We start from the raw sequence: 16,263 nt of genomic DNA, 5'->3' as shown, positions 1-16,263 counted from the left end.
GACTTCCGATGATAGCTCATTAGATCAAATTAGTTATATCTTGGTTCATTAGTATTATTTTATTGCAAGGTTTCCATTTATTATTATCTCACTACTAAATCTTTACTAAAGTCCAAGTCAGCTTCCTCATCGTGACTTGAAGGTGATGCTAGCCAAGCATAGATTCTGACATGTGCTACCAAGCTGGAAAGGCTGCTGGTCAGCTTCTTATGATAAGACTGTGCATCTGTCATCAGAGGACCAGCCTAATTAAATACAGAGGAGCTCTTTACTAGAAGATTGGCCCCTAGGTTAAGGTTAATTTCTTGGGACACAGCTTAATTTCATAGAACACAACCAACTGAAGCATGGGAGGTGTTGTCATCATGATTGTTAGAGGGAGTACATGCTTTATCCAAACATGGATAAAACAATAGATTTTGGATGCATTAACATAACAGGTTAAAATTCCCTGAAGTCTCCTATTTTAGGAAGTGCTTTAGGATGCACATCTCAGCTTTTCATAAATATTCTTCTTAACATTAATGAAAAAAATGGAGCCTTGACTGAACTTAGACCAAAATGGCTTCCTTATTCAGATTTGGCAGTGACATTGACCAATAAACTTTTTTTCATGTATCATTCATTATTCTGGCATCTTATCTATCCTATTATCCCTGCAGTATTGAAAGTTAGAATATTTTGCAAAAGTTAGACTTTCTAGAGTTTTATTTTGTTTTTTTTAGTAGCTAAAAAAAAGTCGACAGAAAACATAAGCATTGATCTATGTGTATTCTGAGACCTAAGAAAAGTCAGACTCCAAGCATAAAATGCTTTTAATTGCTTCTTTTAAACATTTTCCTGTGTATCTGTAGCCAGAGAACTCTGAATATGTAGGCAGATATAATATAAGAATAATATAGGACCTAGTAGGACATAAGTATAAACTATGGACCTAACAGTTTGTAAAAACTTTGCAAAACTCCTATGAATGGAAAAAAATTTCATAGATTGAATTAGCATTTCAGCATTATTGAAAAATATTTATGACTTTAGGTCCATTAACAATGTTTAAAGAATACTTGTAAATGGTTTTTCATATATCTTGCAAAGATTAGTAAGTTTAAGTTTTTATTTTAAATAAATCACATAAAGAACCACAGTTCTTACTGACTCCATTGTTCTTTATATCAAATTTGTTTGCTTTTAATGAGTTTGCACATTCAACTGTTTCATTTTTTTCCAGGAGATTTTATGAAGATGGAGCAATTGTCTTGGGTGAAGAAGCAAATATGCTTGCTGGCATGCTGCTTGGACTCAATGCTATTGATTTCAGGTATTTTTTTCTGTCAAGTTCTATATAGCTTTTAATACTTTCCCATATAATTTTTTCAACACAATGGGTCCTACTTTTATTTTATTGGTTTTAGTTTACACGTATGCAAAGGGATTTATATTGTTTGAATTTTGGGGGGAGATGGTGGGAGGAGGGTCTAAACCTGTGATTTCATCAAGGTAGGGAACTCCTTGTGTGAAAATAATAATAATCTATAAATAACATTTATGTAGTGCTTACTCTGTGTCAGGTACTGGCACATAATAGGTGCTTAATAAATGTTTATTGATTGATTATTATTATTTCATTTGATCCTCACAGCTACCCTACAAAATAGATGTTGTTATCATCTCTATTTGACAGATGAGGAAACTGAGGCAAATAGCTAGAGTCACATGGCTAGTAAGTATATGAGATCAGCTTTGAACTTGGGTCTTCCTGATTCCAGGTCCAGCACTGTATCCATTGTGCCATCTTGCTTCTCCAAATGGTAGGCTTGGGTTCAAGTCCTGTCTCTAACACATACCACCTTTGTTACTATGAGAAGGTCACTCAGCTTCTTAGGGCTCCAAACAACTCTTGAGACTTTAGGTTATGTATGAGATTCCAATCTTCACTAGTGGAAAGAGTTTCTTAACCAGGAGTTTCCTACCTTTTTTTTTTCCTGAGGCATTTGGGGTTAAGTGACTTGCCCAGGGTCACACAGCTAGTAAGTGTCAAGTGTCTGAATTCACATTTGAACTCAGGTCCTCCTGATTCCAAGGCTGGAGCTCTAACCACTTCGCCACCTAGCTTTCCCAGGAGTTTCCTACCTTGATGAGATCTCAGGTCTAGTTCAAAAATTAAATTCTTAATTGAACCTTAATTTGTATAGATAGCATTAAGTAGCGTAATTCTTCAAAAATAATAACTTTCTTCAGAATATCTTACTTTTATTTAAGATTGAAGTAAGCCTATGAAATATATAGAAAGATTTATCTAAAGAGAGCACATTGGCATTCTTATAGAAATAATTTTTCAAAATCCAGTAAAAGAAAAATGAAAATATAGCTCCAAACCAAAAGAATGCTTGTGCGGTTTGATTATTTTTTCAGTAAGGTACTTTTTATGCTATAGAATCCTCCACTGTGTGAAATGACTTGTCAATAAAGTTTAGAAGTGTGTCTTTTGAAGTTTTGGTTGGAAACAACTGAAAATGACTTAAAACAAACTTTATTCCACCATCAATCTGACAACAAAATCAAATTATCAAGCTAGACTTCCTCTTTTAATTTCTTGTTTTAATGTAAAACACTTATTGATTGTCTCTATTATCTTAGTTTCTGCCTGAAGGGAGAGGGATTGGATGGCAACTTCCCAGCTGTCATAGATTATACACCATATTTGAAGTTTACCCAAAGGTATCTTATCTTTTCAACTATTTTGCTGTATTGAAACCTTCTTTTACATGTTTATAGCTTGTATTTATTTCTTGAGATTTATGTTAATCTAATAAATTTTCAAATGCCTTTGATAGCCCGTAGTAGTCAAGAAACTGTGAATATTCATATCTCCTTCCTTTGTAAAATTACAATAATTAAATGACTGTTATAGACTGGTCTCGAATAGTAGTATCATTATTACTTCATTAAAAATCAATTAATCTTTTATATCAATTCATCTACATGCATGTAGAACCAGCTGATCACTTTCCAAATAGTATGACTAGGGAACCATGATCATACCAAAGTTGCTTACCCCAAAACTTTGTCTTATCAATCAGTAAATATTTATACCATATCTTTCCTTTATTAGCTATTGTTAACGTTTGTGGTGCTTGTGTTGATCAGGTCACTGTTACAAAATGAGTTTCCTATTATCTCCTCTAATATTGTACTCAAGTATTTTTAATAAAATTGTGTTGCAAATTGAAAAAAAAACCCAATTAATCCAAATTTTCATTACCAACATAATACTGTTAAAAACACCATAATGAAAAGATAAAATCAAATCAACCCTGACAATGATCATAGGGTCATAGATGTTGGGCTGGAAAAAACTATAGCTATCATCAAGTCTAACCCCCCATATTACAGATGAGGAAACTAACCGCTAGAGCTGAAGCCAACCAACAAGCATTTATTAAGCACTTATTATATGACAAGAACTATGCTAAGCACTGGAGATTATAAAGGAAGGCAAAAATGTCCCTGCCCGTAAGTCATTTACATTCTATTGGCTTGGTCAGGGTTCCCCATCTTTTAAGGGTCTGAAGCAAGTTTTGCTGAGTCCAAGGCCATCATTCTAGCCATTACACTGATGTCACAGATCAAAATCAAAGAGGGATGGTACATACCTAATAGATGGGGCAGGGGATTAAAATCATAACATAATAATGACAATAAAATGGGAAGAACATACATTTACCAGCATATCAAACTAAACTTAAATAAGATACTGTAAAATGTGTTTTATGAGCATAGTAGCATCCTAAACAAAAGTAAGCAATCTTTCGTTACAATATAAACTCCTTAAGGGCAAAGATGCCACAAAGCCCATAAAACACATCTAATTTTCTCATTTGTTCCATTTTCTTTTGGACAGTAATTTTCCAGGCAAACATTATACAAATAGTTAATGGATATTCCTGCTGTTCTTCCTATAATAATGCCTGAGCATTGATGTTGGTAAACATTAGACTCATCTCTGTTCCTATTGGCCAGCATTGTGGTATTCCAAAGTAGTAATATTAAAAACATATTCCTTGGATTTTTTCCCTTTGGGATAACATCATGTTTCTTAGAACTTGTCATTAAATACCTGAGTTCATTTAACTGAGGTGAAAAAAGAATACATGAGAGTAATTGGAAATTTGCTTAGAGCAATTAGTAGAATTGGAGCAGGGCCAGTTATCTCGTGATAGACACACATTATTGAATTGATGCATTTAAGAAGAGGAAATATATGTTGGCTTCATTTGCTTTCATGGGCCACTCTGCATGCCCATTTTTTATAATTGAAAGCAGTTTGATTTCTTTCCAATATTATAGTACTTCCTGTCACAATTTGTCATAGACTATGAAAACGGACAACATATATTTTCACAATATGGTAAAATCCTTTTTCTAGGTGTGCACTGCCTTGCTCACATTCATCCAAAGCTTTAGAGCCTCTTCCCACTAGGTCTTTAGCTCAAGTCTCCAAAGATGAGAAGTTTTGACTTGGGTTCGGAAATATTTTTTATAAACAAACCAAAGCTATATAGTATGGATTTTTCAATTTCAAAAGTTAATTTTACATTCAAAGGTTGTGTATAAATAATATTTATTTGTTTATAATGTTTTATATTTGTAGTTCTGATAGCATCAGCAGTGATGAAGAAGAATTAAGGACTTTGGGAAGCAGTGGTAGTGAAAGTAGTACTCCAGAGAATATTGGTCCTCCTTTTATCATGGATGAAAATAGTTGGTTCAACAAGTGTAAGAGAGTTAAACAGAAGTATCAACTTACCCTGGAACAAAAGGTACTTAACCAATTCTTCAGAAATTAATACGATTCTTTACCTCAGCCTAAATTTATTTTAGTAATATTTCCCACGATTACATGTAAAAGTTTTAACATTCTTTTTTAAAATTTTGGGCTCCAAATTTTCTTCTTTCCTCTCCTTCCTTCCCTCCTCCCTGAGACAGCTAGAATTTGATATAGGTAATACATGTACAATCATGCAAAACATTTCCATACTGGTCATATTGTGAAAGAAAACACAGACCAAACAAAAAAAAAAAAAAAGAAAAACTAAGTGACAAATAGTATGCTTTGATGTGCATTCAGACTCCATCAGTTCTTTCCCTTGGAATTGTCTTGGATTGTTGTATTGCTGAGAATAGCTAAGTCATTCACAGTTGATCATTATACAGTATGGCTCTCGTGGTGTACAATGATCTCCTGCTTCTGCCTACTTCACTTTGCATGAGTTCATGTAAGTCTTTTTGGGGTTTTCTGAAAGCATCCTGTTTGTCATTTCTCATAGCACTATCATATTCCATCACAATCGTATACCATAATTTGCTCAGCTATTCCCCAATTGATGGGCATGCCCTTAGTTTCTGGTTCTTTGCCACCATAAGAAGAGCTGCTATAAATATTTTTGTACATGTAAGTCCCTTTCCCTTTTCTTTGATCTCTTTGAGATAGAGACCTACTAGTGGTATTGCTGGATCAATTGTTTGGATTTTGGATATCAGTGGATCAATTGCTGGATCAATAACACAGTTTGGTAGTCCTTCGGGTTTAGTTCCAAATTGCTGTCCAGAATGGTTAGATCAGTTCACAACTCCACCAATGATGCATCAGGGTCCCAATTTTCCTGCATCCCCTCCAACATTTGTTATTTTCCTTTTCGGTCATATTAGCCAATCTGATAGGTGTGACGTGGTACCTCAGAGTTGTTTTAATTTGCATTTCTCTAATCAATAATGATTTAAAGCATTTTTCATGTGACTATAGATAGCTTTCACTTCTTCATCTGAAAACTGCCTATTTGTTTTGTTTGACCATTTATCAGTTGGGAAATGACTTGTATTCTTATAAATTTGACTCAGTTTGCTATATATTTGAGAAATGAAGCCTTTATCAGATAAACTTGCTGTAAGAAAAATTTCCACAGCTTTCTTTCTAGTTCTTATTTTCATTTGTTCAAAGCCTTTTTAATTCAATATAATCAAAATCATCCATTATGTATATCTTGTAATGCTATCTCTTGTTTCTCAGCCTAATTTCAGTGTTGTTATTGTTCAGTTGTTTTCAGTCATATCTTCATGAGCCCATTGAGGGTTTTCTTGGCAAAGATACCAAAGTGGTTTGCCATTCCTTCTCCAGATCATTTTACAGATGAAGAAACTAAGGCAAACAAGGTTAAATGACTTGCCCAGGGTCTCTCAGCTAGTAAATGTCTGAGCCTGGATTTGACCTCAGGTCTTCTAACTCCATGCCTGGCATTCTATCTGCTGCACCTCCTAGCTGCCAATAATTTCTTTAGTACTTGCTTAAAAGAGATTTTAATAAAATTATCTTTTAATTTCTTTCTTTTGGTATTCTTTTTGTTCCTTCTAATTAAGAATGTAGGAGTTCATCACCATATTGGTTAGACTTTTATTGTTTGACAATTCCTAATTTAGTGCCATAACTTAATCTTCTTTTCTTCCACTTTCTGTTTATTAATATTCATAGAACACAGAATCTAGAAAGGCTCTTTAAGGTCCTCTAGCCCATTCTCCTTATTTTACTGATGTAGAAACTGAAGTTTAAGCACATAGATAATGATTGGCAGCTCTAATTCCATACGGAGGGCTTTTTCCACTCTTGTGTGTTTGTGATTTTAATCTGTGTCGGTATATGTGACATTTGTTGGATTTAGATAAGGCAATAAAATTATGTAACTACTTTTCTAACACAGTGAGGTATGTGCACCTGTTGCTTATTTTCAATTTATTGATTTTTAAATAAAGCTTTTATTGGTGTCTTTTGTTTTTAAATAGCCTGAATTTCCACACTATCCTTGCTTCCTGGAGAGTCATCTCATATAGCAAAGAATGTTTTTTTTTTAAAGAAAAAAGAGGAAAAAAGAGGGAAAAAAATCTGTGAAACCAAACAATGCAGATAAAAACTGAAAATATGGGCAATATTCTACAATCTGCAAAGAAAAGGGGGAGACATCTTTTTACATCCTTTCTCTGGGGTCATGCTTGTTCTTTATGATTTTTTTCCCGTAAATTACTTTTGATTATTTTGTTTTGTTTCTGTCCATTTACGTTACTAATTTCTTGGCTTTGCTTTCCTTAAATCCACTAAATCTTTCAGTGTTTGTCTGTATTCATTATATTCATCATTTGTTATAGCACAATAATATCCCACTACATTCATGAACCGCATTTTGTTTAACCATTCCCAACTGGTGAGCATTTTGCTTTGTTTCTAGTTCTTTGCTATCACCCAAAGTGATATATAAATATATATTCTCTCTATATATATATTTCTATAAATTCTATAAATATTCTGTCATACATGGGGACTTTATTTTTACTAATGACAATTCATTTACTTATTGAGCAACTTTTCTACTAACATTCTATTCTATTGCCTCATTGTAGTGTGGAGGTAAGCATCAGTTCTCATTTGTTATAACAGTGAAATTCAAGCTGTGGCAGGTAATACTAAGCTAGAAACACTTCAGATCTAGCTCTGTGCCTGGTGATGGATTATTTCCATATTATTGGAAGACTAGCCTCCTAATATCAAAGGGTCTCATTACCAAAGGTCTGGCCACTAGGCGATGACTTATTTTGGCCATAGCAACTCCCTTGTGTTTAGCACAGTACCTGGCACATAGTAGGAGCTTAATAAATACTGACTTACAGAGGTAGAAGAAATTTCCATATTGATGTATTCAGTGATAAGTTAGGTGCAGTGGGACATATGAAAGTAGTAGACACAAGTTACTTCCTCTGGAGCACTTTGCTGTCTAATTGCTTTCTGCTACTTCCACTTCTTCATCTGCTCTCCACAACTCCCAACTTCTTGCCTCACATGTTAAAGCTAAGTGAATAAAGCATTTCCTATTCTCCATACCAAACCATGTTATTATATATCTATATATATCTATATCTATATCTATCTATATCTCTATATATCTATATACACACATATACATACATACAGAGAGAGAGAGCCTTTCTCGAAGTCACTGGACAAACTGATTGTCATTCCTTTGTGTGCTAGGATAAAGTATAGGTTCACATGTCCCAGTTTTTCCTTCTTTAGACTTCTGCTCTCATTCATAAATTGAACTTATTACTCTGGGCACTGAAAAAGAAATTTAAAATATTGTAACAGTGTTTGCTGATGGCAATGTTCTTCCACATAGGAATGAGGATAAGGGGAAGACTATAGGAAGACAAGATAAGAGAGCTTGTTGGAAGCAGTGTGATATCTCTTGTCACAGGTCCAGTTGGCAGCCTCTCAGGTTCTTAGGATTCTCACACACTTTTTTCCCCTTGTTCTTTGTAAATATCTTTGAAAGGGTCTAGGGAAACCCACGTTGGGCTCTTTCTTTACACAAACTCTCTTGGGCCACATAATATCGTGGAGTTGATGCACCTTCCAAATTAGCTTATAGTAGTAATAATAATGATAATAGCTGGCATTGATATAGCATTTTGAGGTTTGGAAAACTCTTTTATGGAGGCAGGGTGTCCCAAAAGTCTTAGTGCGGGTTAAGCTTTAATATCTTTACATTGAACTAAGACTTCTGGGAAACTCTTATTATCTCACTTGAGCCTCAAAACAACCCTGAAAATTTGGTACTTTAGGTATTATTATCTTCATTTTACAGATGAGGGAATTGAGGGCTTAAGTGATTTGTCCAGGGTCGCACAACTAGTAAGTATCAGAGGTCTTCCTAATTCTAAGGCCAGTGTTCTCAGCACTGTACTATTCTGCCTCTCAAACACAGGTTTATTTGACTTGTCACACAGAAATAGCTCTTAAGTGGACCTTCTGCACACCTACAGATATGTGTGAGTATAACCTAACCTAGAGGTGCTGTAAAATCCTGAAGCCCCTTCTAAGGCATGGGAAAGATTAGATTATCTAAGTATAGTTTGGATGTTAAGTATCTTTATTATGTTCTAAGACTAACAGAAAGTTGGCTGTGCACAGTGTACGCAGATGAAAACCCTTTAATATTTGAACAACCAGAAGCTCATCCCCGGACCACGTTTGATGATAGGGAGTTTCCTGTAGCAGGGAGTGACTCAGGCAGAAGAATGTCAGGAGAAGGAGTGGCTGTCCTAGATGTTGGGAAGAAGGAGGAATCCAGGAAGAGGATACCACAGTACTTTTAGGGAGTGCCTGCTTTCCTACCTCAAATGTTCTTGAATGTGACTTCCTTGAAAAACAACGGTCTCATTACTTCATATTCTAGCTCCACTGAATCTGGAAGAAATTCCAGGTGTGTTTCTTTAGGTTGCAGCTGCTGTGGACATCAAAAATATAGGTAGACCATTGGCCTTTGGGTATCTGGAGATAGAAACTGCTGCAATTTTAGTGTTTAATAAGATGTTATTCTGAACTTTAAAACAGATTTTTCCAGGGTCAGTATGGCATAGAGGACAGGAAATCAGTCTTGAACTAGTATAGGGAGGGCATTTTGGTCTCACTGGCTACCAGAGCAAGGCTGGCTACATCTCTCTCTCCAGGTTACAGTGGTGTTCTGAGCAGCTTTTGGTGTGTCTTCTCCGATGCCATTAGCTGAAGCCCCTCTTGGTTATGTGTTCCCCACTGGTAGCTGCCATTGACTAGTGTTTCAGTTCCATTTAACTACCTAACATCAAATAGTTATATTTACTTTGAAGATTTGGCAAGAACATAGGTACAAAACATTTTCTCCCAACACCTTGAGGGCACATTCTCTCCTATTTGACCTTGGTTTCTAGGAAGAAGGAGCCCACATTTAGCACAATTTCTATATGGAATCTGTGAAATGGTCTCACCCAGTTCAGTTCCAAATGGGGGCAATACTGCTAGATGAATCCTTGTATTTGTGACCACTGGGCTGTCTCCTGAAACTCACTCCTTACTCTTTGGAATATTAAGCTGGGCTGCATGCACTTCGACTCCAAGAAGCTCATTCTCCTGACTCACGTTCAGAGCCTCCAAATTAATCTCCTTGACCTAAAATGAAAGAACAAACTTTGGGGCAGACAAAGACCCCAAGCCTGTTCCCATGAAGCCACATATCAGCCTCAGAGAAGAGAAGGCCCATACATGCCAAAATATTTAAATCAGAACTTTTTGTGAAAGCAAAGAATCAGAAATAAAGTAGATTTCTACGCAATCAAGAATGGCAAAACAAGTCATGGTCCATGAATGGAATGGAATAATATCACTATGTTGTAAGAAATTATAAATGCAGAGAAGCATAGAATGATCTACATAAATTAATGAAGACTGAAGTAAATAAAGCCAGAAAAAACCATATACAATAATTACAACAATGTAAATAGAAAGAACAACCACACACAAAAGAAATCAAAAGTGAATGTTGCAAAACTAAAAAGAAAAAGCATGGCATGAAAGAAGGAATATGACAAGACACTCCCACTTCTTTGCAGAAAAAAAGGAACATATTTTCAGACTTTAAAATTTAAAGATCAGTTATGCTGATTTTCCCCTTTTTCTTTTTATTTGTCTTTAAAATGTTATTATATGGTATAACTCTCAAGAAAGGAGAGGGGGAATACTGGGGAAAACAATAGTAATGTAAAAAGCAAAAGATATTCCTAAAAACTTATTATTTAAAAAAGTTGAATTCAGAAATTGTGACCAAAAAAAACCAAAAAAACCTCCCCAAACTCACTTTGCTAGTAAAACGTATTTTAAAGGTATGGATACTCCCTCCAGTGGTCTAGGTTATAACTCTCCTATACCTTGTTGTAGACATATGGAAGAAATTTGTGCTGGAGACATTATAATTTTATTTGTTTTATTTTACCTTTTTAAAAAATTCTGAACTTAAACATCAAATAAGATGAGCATTTCCATTTACAAAGCAGAATAGAAAAAGAGGACTGAATATGTATCTATACCATGTATAGCTAGGTAAGGTGTGTGTATATATACATATATACATATATGTATATGTTTGTATAGCTAGGTAATATATACATATATACATACATATATACATATACATATATATACACACATATATACACATACATATATACATATACATATATATATGTGTGTATGTATATATATATATACATATATATGTATGTATGTATGTGTATATATATATATATATGTTTTTGGTGAGGCAACTGGGATTAAGTGACTTGCCCAGAGTCACACAGCTAGTGAGTGTTATGTGTCTGAGGCCAGATTTGAAATCAGGTCCTCCTGACTCCAGGGCTGGTGCTCTATCCATAGGCAGTATTTTAAAGGAATTTAGGGCTTGATTTTCAAGATATCTCAAAAAGGAGACAACTTCAAAACAATGGATCGTGTCCCACCCACCCCTCCCAGAAAAGGTGACCAAAAAGACAGTGACAAGTGTTAAACAATTCATAAAACTTATTTCTCTTCTTTTGAAAATCCTATGAGAATGGCCTATGTATTCATTTAGTGTGTTCTTGGTCAACATGTGAGATAGATATAGGTGTGATTTCATATACCATTTTCTAAAGCCATTGATCTAAAAGGTGAAGAATATAAAATCCTATCATGAGTATTGTTTATTGATTTTTTAGATTACATTATCCTGTTTATTGTGTATTTAATCAGTAAGTATTTATTAAATATTTACTTTGTATCACTTACACTGTTCTAGGTGCTGAGGATGCAAATGCAAAGAATAAGACCATCTATGGCAGCCAGGTGGTGCAGTAGATAAAAAGATGCATCTTCCTTAGTTCAAATCCGGCCTTAGACACCTACTAGCTATGTGACCCTGGGCAAATCACCTAACCCTGTTTACCTCAGTTCCCTCTTCTGTAAAATGAGTTGGAGGGAGGAAATGGCAAATCACTGCAGTATCTTTGCCAAGAAAACCCCAGATGGGGTCATGAAGAGTTGGACTACAACTGAACAACAATAAAACCATCTATACTCACATCTCTCTTCTAAAGGGGGAGGGGTGGAGAATTGTTGAGCGATAGATAGATAGATAGATAGATAGATAGATAGATAGATAGATAGATGAATGGGAAAAAAATTGTGCCAGGAAGTATACTTAGTGTCAGTGATACTGATGCAAGTGAGCAAGACAGCCCTTGCCATTACGGAGCTCACATCCCTATGGGGGAAGACAATATAGAAAGGGGAGCTGGAAATTATGTTGGGGGAGAGGACGGCAAAATTTATATCATGGCATGGCTTGAAGATGACTGGTAAGTGAGGTAGCGGTCTGGATCTGGACAAGATAAGGCAAAAACTCACCTTTAAGATCACGTGATGCCAGGAGTAGAGTACAAGTTCTGGTCAGGAATAAGAAAAAGAAATACTTAACTCAGTAGAATAAAATAATGATTGTTATCAGTCTCAAACAAGGTGTCCTCTACACATCTATTAAAAGCAATGCAATATTGTGCAATATAGTGATAACTTTGTTCAGTGACTTTAAGCCAGTCATAAAACAGGGAGACATACTCCTTCAAATGTTTACCAGTTTCATAGAGGCTGTCCAAATTGAAGGTCAAATTGAAGGCTAGTGAATGTGTACCACCTCATGAAAGGTGTTTGTTTGCCGCTGTGATGGAGGAGATCCAGGAGAGACCAAGTTGGAGAGAGATTTCCTGTGGTGATCTGGTCTTCAAAATGCTCCTATTTATAGATAATGTCCTGGCAGCATCCCCAGTAAAAATTAATATTTATTAGTTATAAATTTTAATAATTATTATTTGAAAGCTATTAGGTTAGCCATACATGTTTAGAAAACAAAGTGGTTGAAAAAATGCATATTGCCCAGATTGTGGCATGCAGTTGCATAGACAACAATGATCCATTTAAACAATCAACAAACATTTATAGTCCACTGAGTCAGTCCATCAATTTGTATATCTTGGATGGAATGATTTTAATAATTCGAACTGCTTTTTGCCTTAGAAGTAAGCCTCTTTAGCAATAATGTTCTGCAAGGGATGCTGTGTGGCTATAAATTATGGTACACCACAATCTCTGAAGTCACAATAAGACGTAACCCTAAGGGTAATGGATTCACAGTTTGAGTAAGTAGACCACAGCCTATTCTTTAGAATGACGTAGTGTGGAAGGAGTTGTGTGTAAAGAACATTGTTAAGGATATATGTGACCAGAAAATGGACAGATATGTCTGTCATGGAGTGAGAGTAGAAGCAATAGTTGGATATCTTGAGGTAACATATTTTCATATTATATTTTTGAGAATTTTCCAAGTGCCAGGTGGCTCTGTTGGGCAGTGTTACAAGGGGGTAGGTTTCAGCTTAGTAAAAAGAAAAAAAAATGTAACAATTACAACAGCCCAATGAAGTAGTAAATGCTCCATCACTGGAGGTATTCAAGAAGAGTTTAAATGACTACTTGTCTGGTATTTCTCCAATGGATTCATGCATTGCATAGGATGTTGGAGTAGATGAGATCCAAGGTCTCTTCCAGCTAATAATTCTGAGATCATTGAGGGTAGGGTTTTGTAAACTATTTTGTTATCAAATATAAATACTATACTTTAAAATGTTTTCATAATATTGAGACCAATATGCCAGCTATTGGAAGGGTGCCAAAGAAATGTTCCATTATGTTGTCCCATTGTTGTTACAGTGAGCTGTGTTGGTGTTGCTCTATTTCCAGGGCTATCTTGAAGAACTGTTAAGACTTCGAGAGAACCAGCTGGCTGAATCTGTTTCTCAGAACAAGTTATTGCTTCAGAGGATTGAAGATTCTGATTTGACCCACAAATTAGAGAAGGAGCAGTTGGAGTACATTATTGTGGAACTACAGGACCAGCTGTAAGTGACAACCTTAAAAACATCCCCTCCCTCCCTCCCCCACAGATGCACAGCCCCCCAAAATCTCTGGTGGATGTCAAAGTCAGTCCCTGTTCTTTTCTTTGTACCATGTGGGGCAAATTCCAGCTTGCTTATTATCTAAGTGCCAAGGTGGCTGGGTGAAATTCTTTATTTCAAAATCATATTTGAAGATTGTTTTAATTTATTTTTTTTATTTCTGAATTTAAAGTCCCCTCAAAAGGAGCATTTCCAGATACACAATAGAACCCCCCAAATGAGTTCAGTTTATGAAACTGTGGCTCTGCATTTCATACCATTTGTTTTTATTAGAAAAAAAAGCATATAATGAATTCCATGTTACTTTCAACACTTCTGTCTGTTTGTGCTTCCTTCTGAACTTCCTTTGTTCTTTCCTGTGCATTTTCATCTGGCCATGAGGACAGTTCATTTCGTAAAAACACAGGGAAGCTTCTGTCCTGTAAATTGTTTCTTTCTTCAGGTTGCTTCAAATAAAATTTTTCTCATTTTTAAGAGTTTTTCTTGGATGTGCCAAGCGAGATCTGTGCTGGGCTTTATTGATTAATCCACCTCCCTGTCCTTAAATGATAAAGAAAGAAACAAATATTTAGAGAGGAAAAAAAACCCCTTAAATATATCATGTGGCCATTTTATCGAATTCTGTTACTTTTCATCCATTTTCTTGGTTTTATATAACACTTAATCAATTTCTTCATCTATGACATGAGAAGGTTGGAGCACATGATCTTTGAGGTCCCTTCTGGCTCTAAAATTCTTTGCTTATAGATAGTGGGTTTTCCTGAAGTCTCCTAAACAGAAAGAAATTAACTAATTGGATACTATTGGGAAGTGAACTTAATTTTTCCTTGTATCGATGAAATATGTATTTTGTCTGACTGGGTTTTTTTTTAACTAAAGTATAACATAGGAATTTTTAAAAAATATAAACTAATTCAAATTACCTTTATCAAATTTGACTTTTTCATTTAAAAAATTAAATTCTGAAACCATGAAAGTTACCCACCACCTTGTTGGTTATTTGTTTACAGGTTTGTAACTTGTTCTTTTTTGTTTTCTTTTTTTTTTTAAAGGTAGAATCATTAAATTTAGAGACAGAGCAGGGTAAAGACCTGAGTTCAAGTGCTGGCCTCTGATATATACTGACTGTGTGACCCATGGCAAAATCACTGCTCTATGTCTTATCCAGCTTTGTAGGACTTAGCTCCTAAATCAGATAGAAGTTGCAATCTGCTTTGGTAGAGAGAGTTTCTATACTTGGAATTGATAATACTGACAAAAATCAGTAAACCTTGGTGTATTATTCTATTTAGAAATTACTATTGCCACAGCTAGGTGGCGGAGTGGATAGAGCACAAGTCTGGAGTCAGGAAGACCTGAGTTCAAATCCAGCCTCAGACACTTAATAGCTGTGTGACCCTGTGACCCTGGGCAAATCACCTAATTAATCCTAATTGCTTAGAAGAAAAAAAAGGAAAGAAAGAAAAGAAAAGAAGTTACTATTTAATGCTTGTTGTTGTGTTTAACACATAGTTGTTGATGTTGAGTCATTTCCGTCATATCTGATTCTTTGTGACCCCATTTGGGCTTTTCTTGGCAAAGATACTGGGGTGATTTGGCATTTCCTTCTGCAGCTCACTTTACAGATGAGGTTGAGTGACTTGCCCAGGGTCACACTGCTACTAAGTGTCTAAGGCTGGATTTTGTTAAGGGCTGAACTTGTCTTTTTGAGTTGCCATATTTTCCAAAACATTAGATCCAGAGCATGCAGGAGACCCTGACGAAGGACAAAGCCCCTCCCCACCCCAGCTGACATAATTTGTTGTTTGCACCTCAAGCTGGACTCCCTGTGTGTCCTTGGGAGGCAAGACAGGTGCCCAACCAGTCTATGCCAAGCTGGAAAAATGCCTGTGCAGCTGGGGTCCTTTACAGATAAGCCAACCCTCTATTTTCATAGTCTCGTGGTTCCCAAGGGAAAAGAATCTGGCCTTGCTCCTCCCTTTCAGGAGGGGTTTTGTCCTTTTCCCCACCTTTCCCCTCCTATGCCATGCCCCTTCCAGTCTTCTCCTTTTGTTGTACTGTCATAAATATGCAAACTTCTGTAAGGATTGTGAACCCTTGGGGTTCCACGTGCATGTTCATTTCTCTTGTAATAAGCCTGGTTTTCATTTAAGTCTCATGACATTGTGATTGTCTGTTGACAATTTGAACTCAATCCTCCTGACTCCAGGCTCAGTGCTCTATCTACTGCACCACCTAGCTGCTCTAAGACACATAGTAGGCACTTGATAAATGCTAGTTAACTTGACTTTCTTTTTATTTTATTACTATTTTTATGATTTCATTAATGTAAGGAGGTCCTCCATGAGAAACTTTTTCTACAAATACAGA

General features: G+C 35.7%; 1 protein-coding gene across 6 annotated transcripts in view; it reads left to right on the top strand.

Annotated features, from left to right (window-relative positions):
• RUNDC3B (RUN domain containing 3B) overlaps nt 1–16,263 on the top strand; it is a 119,244-nt gene that overhangs the window by 72,448 nt on the left and 30,533 nt on the right. For all 6 annotated transcript variants that reach the window (XM_020987480.2, XM_020987478.2, XM_020987479.2 and 3 more), the window contains 4 exons: nt 1,226–1,315; nt 2,635–2,715; nt 4,649–4,817; nt 13,679–13,836. In XM_020987480.2, coding sequence (XP_020843139.1) covers nt 1,226–1,315; nt 2,635–2,715; nt 4,649–4,817; nt 13,679–13,836 — 498 coding nt within the window. The remainder of the gene's footprint in view (nt 1–1,225; nt 1,316–2,634; nt 2,716–4,648; nt 4,818–13,678; nt 13,837–16,263) is intronic.

This window comes from Phascolarctos cinereus, unplaced genomic scaffold, assembly GCF_003287225.1.
Source record: "Phascolarctos cinereus isolate Bilbo 61053 unplaced genomic scaffold, phaCin_HiC Scaffold_1;HRSCAF=81, whole genome shotgun sequence".
In the NCBI taxonomy this organism is placed as follows: Eukaryota; Metazoa; Chordata; class Mammalia; order Diprotodontia; family Phascolarctidae; genus Phascolarctos; species Phascolarctos cinereus.
The sequence above is the reverse complement of the archived record's forward strand: the minus strand, read 5'-3'. Positions and strand labels throughout refer to the sequence as shown.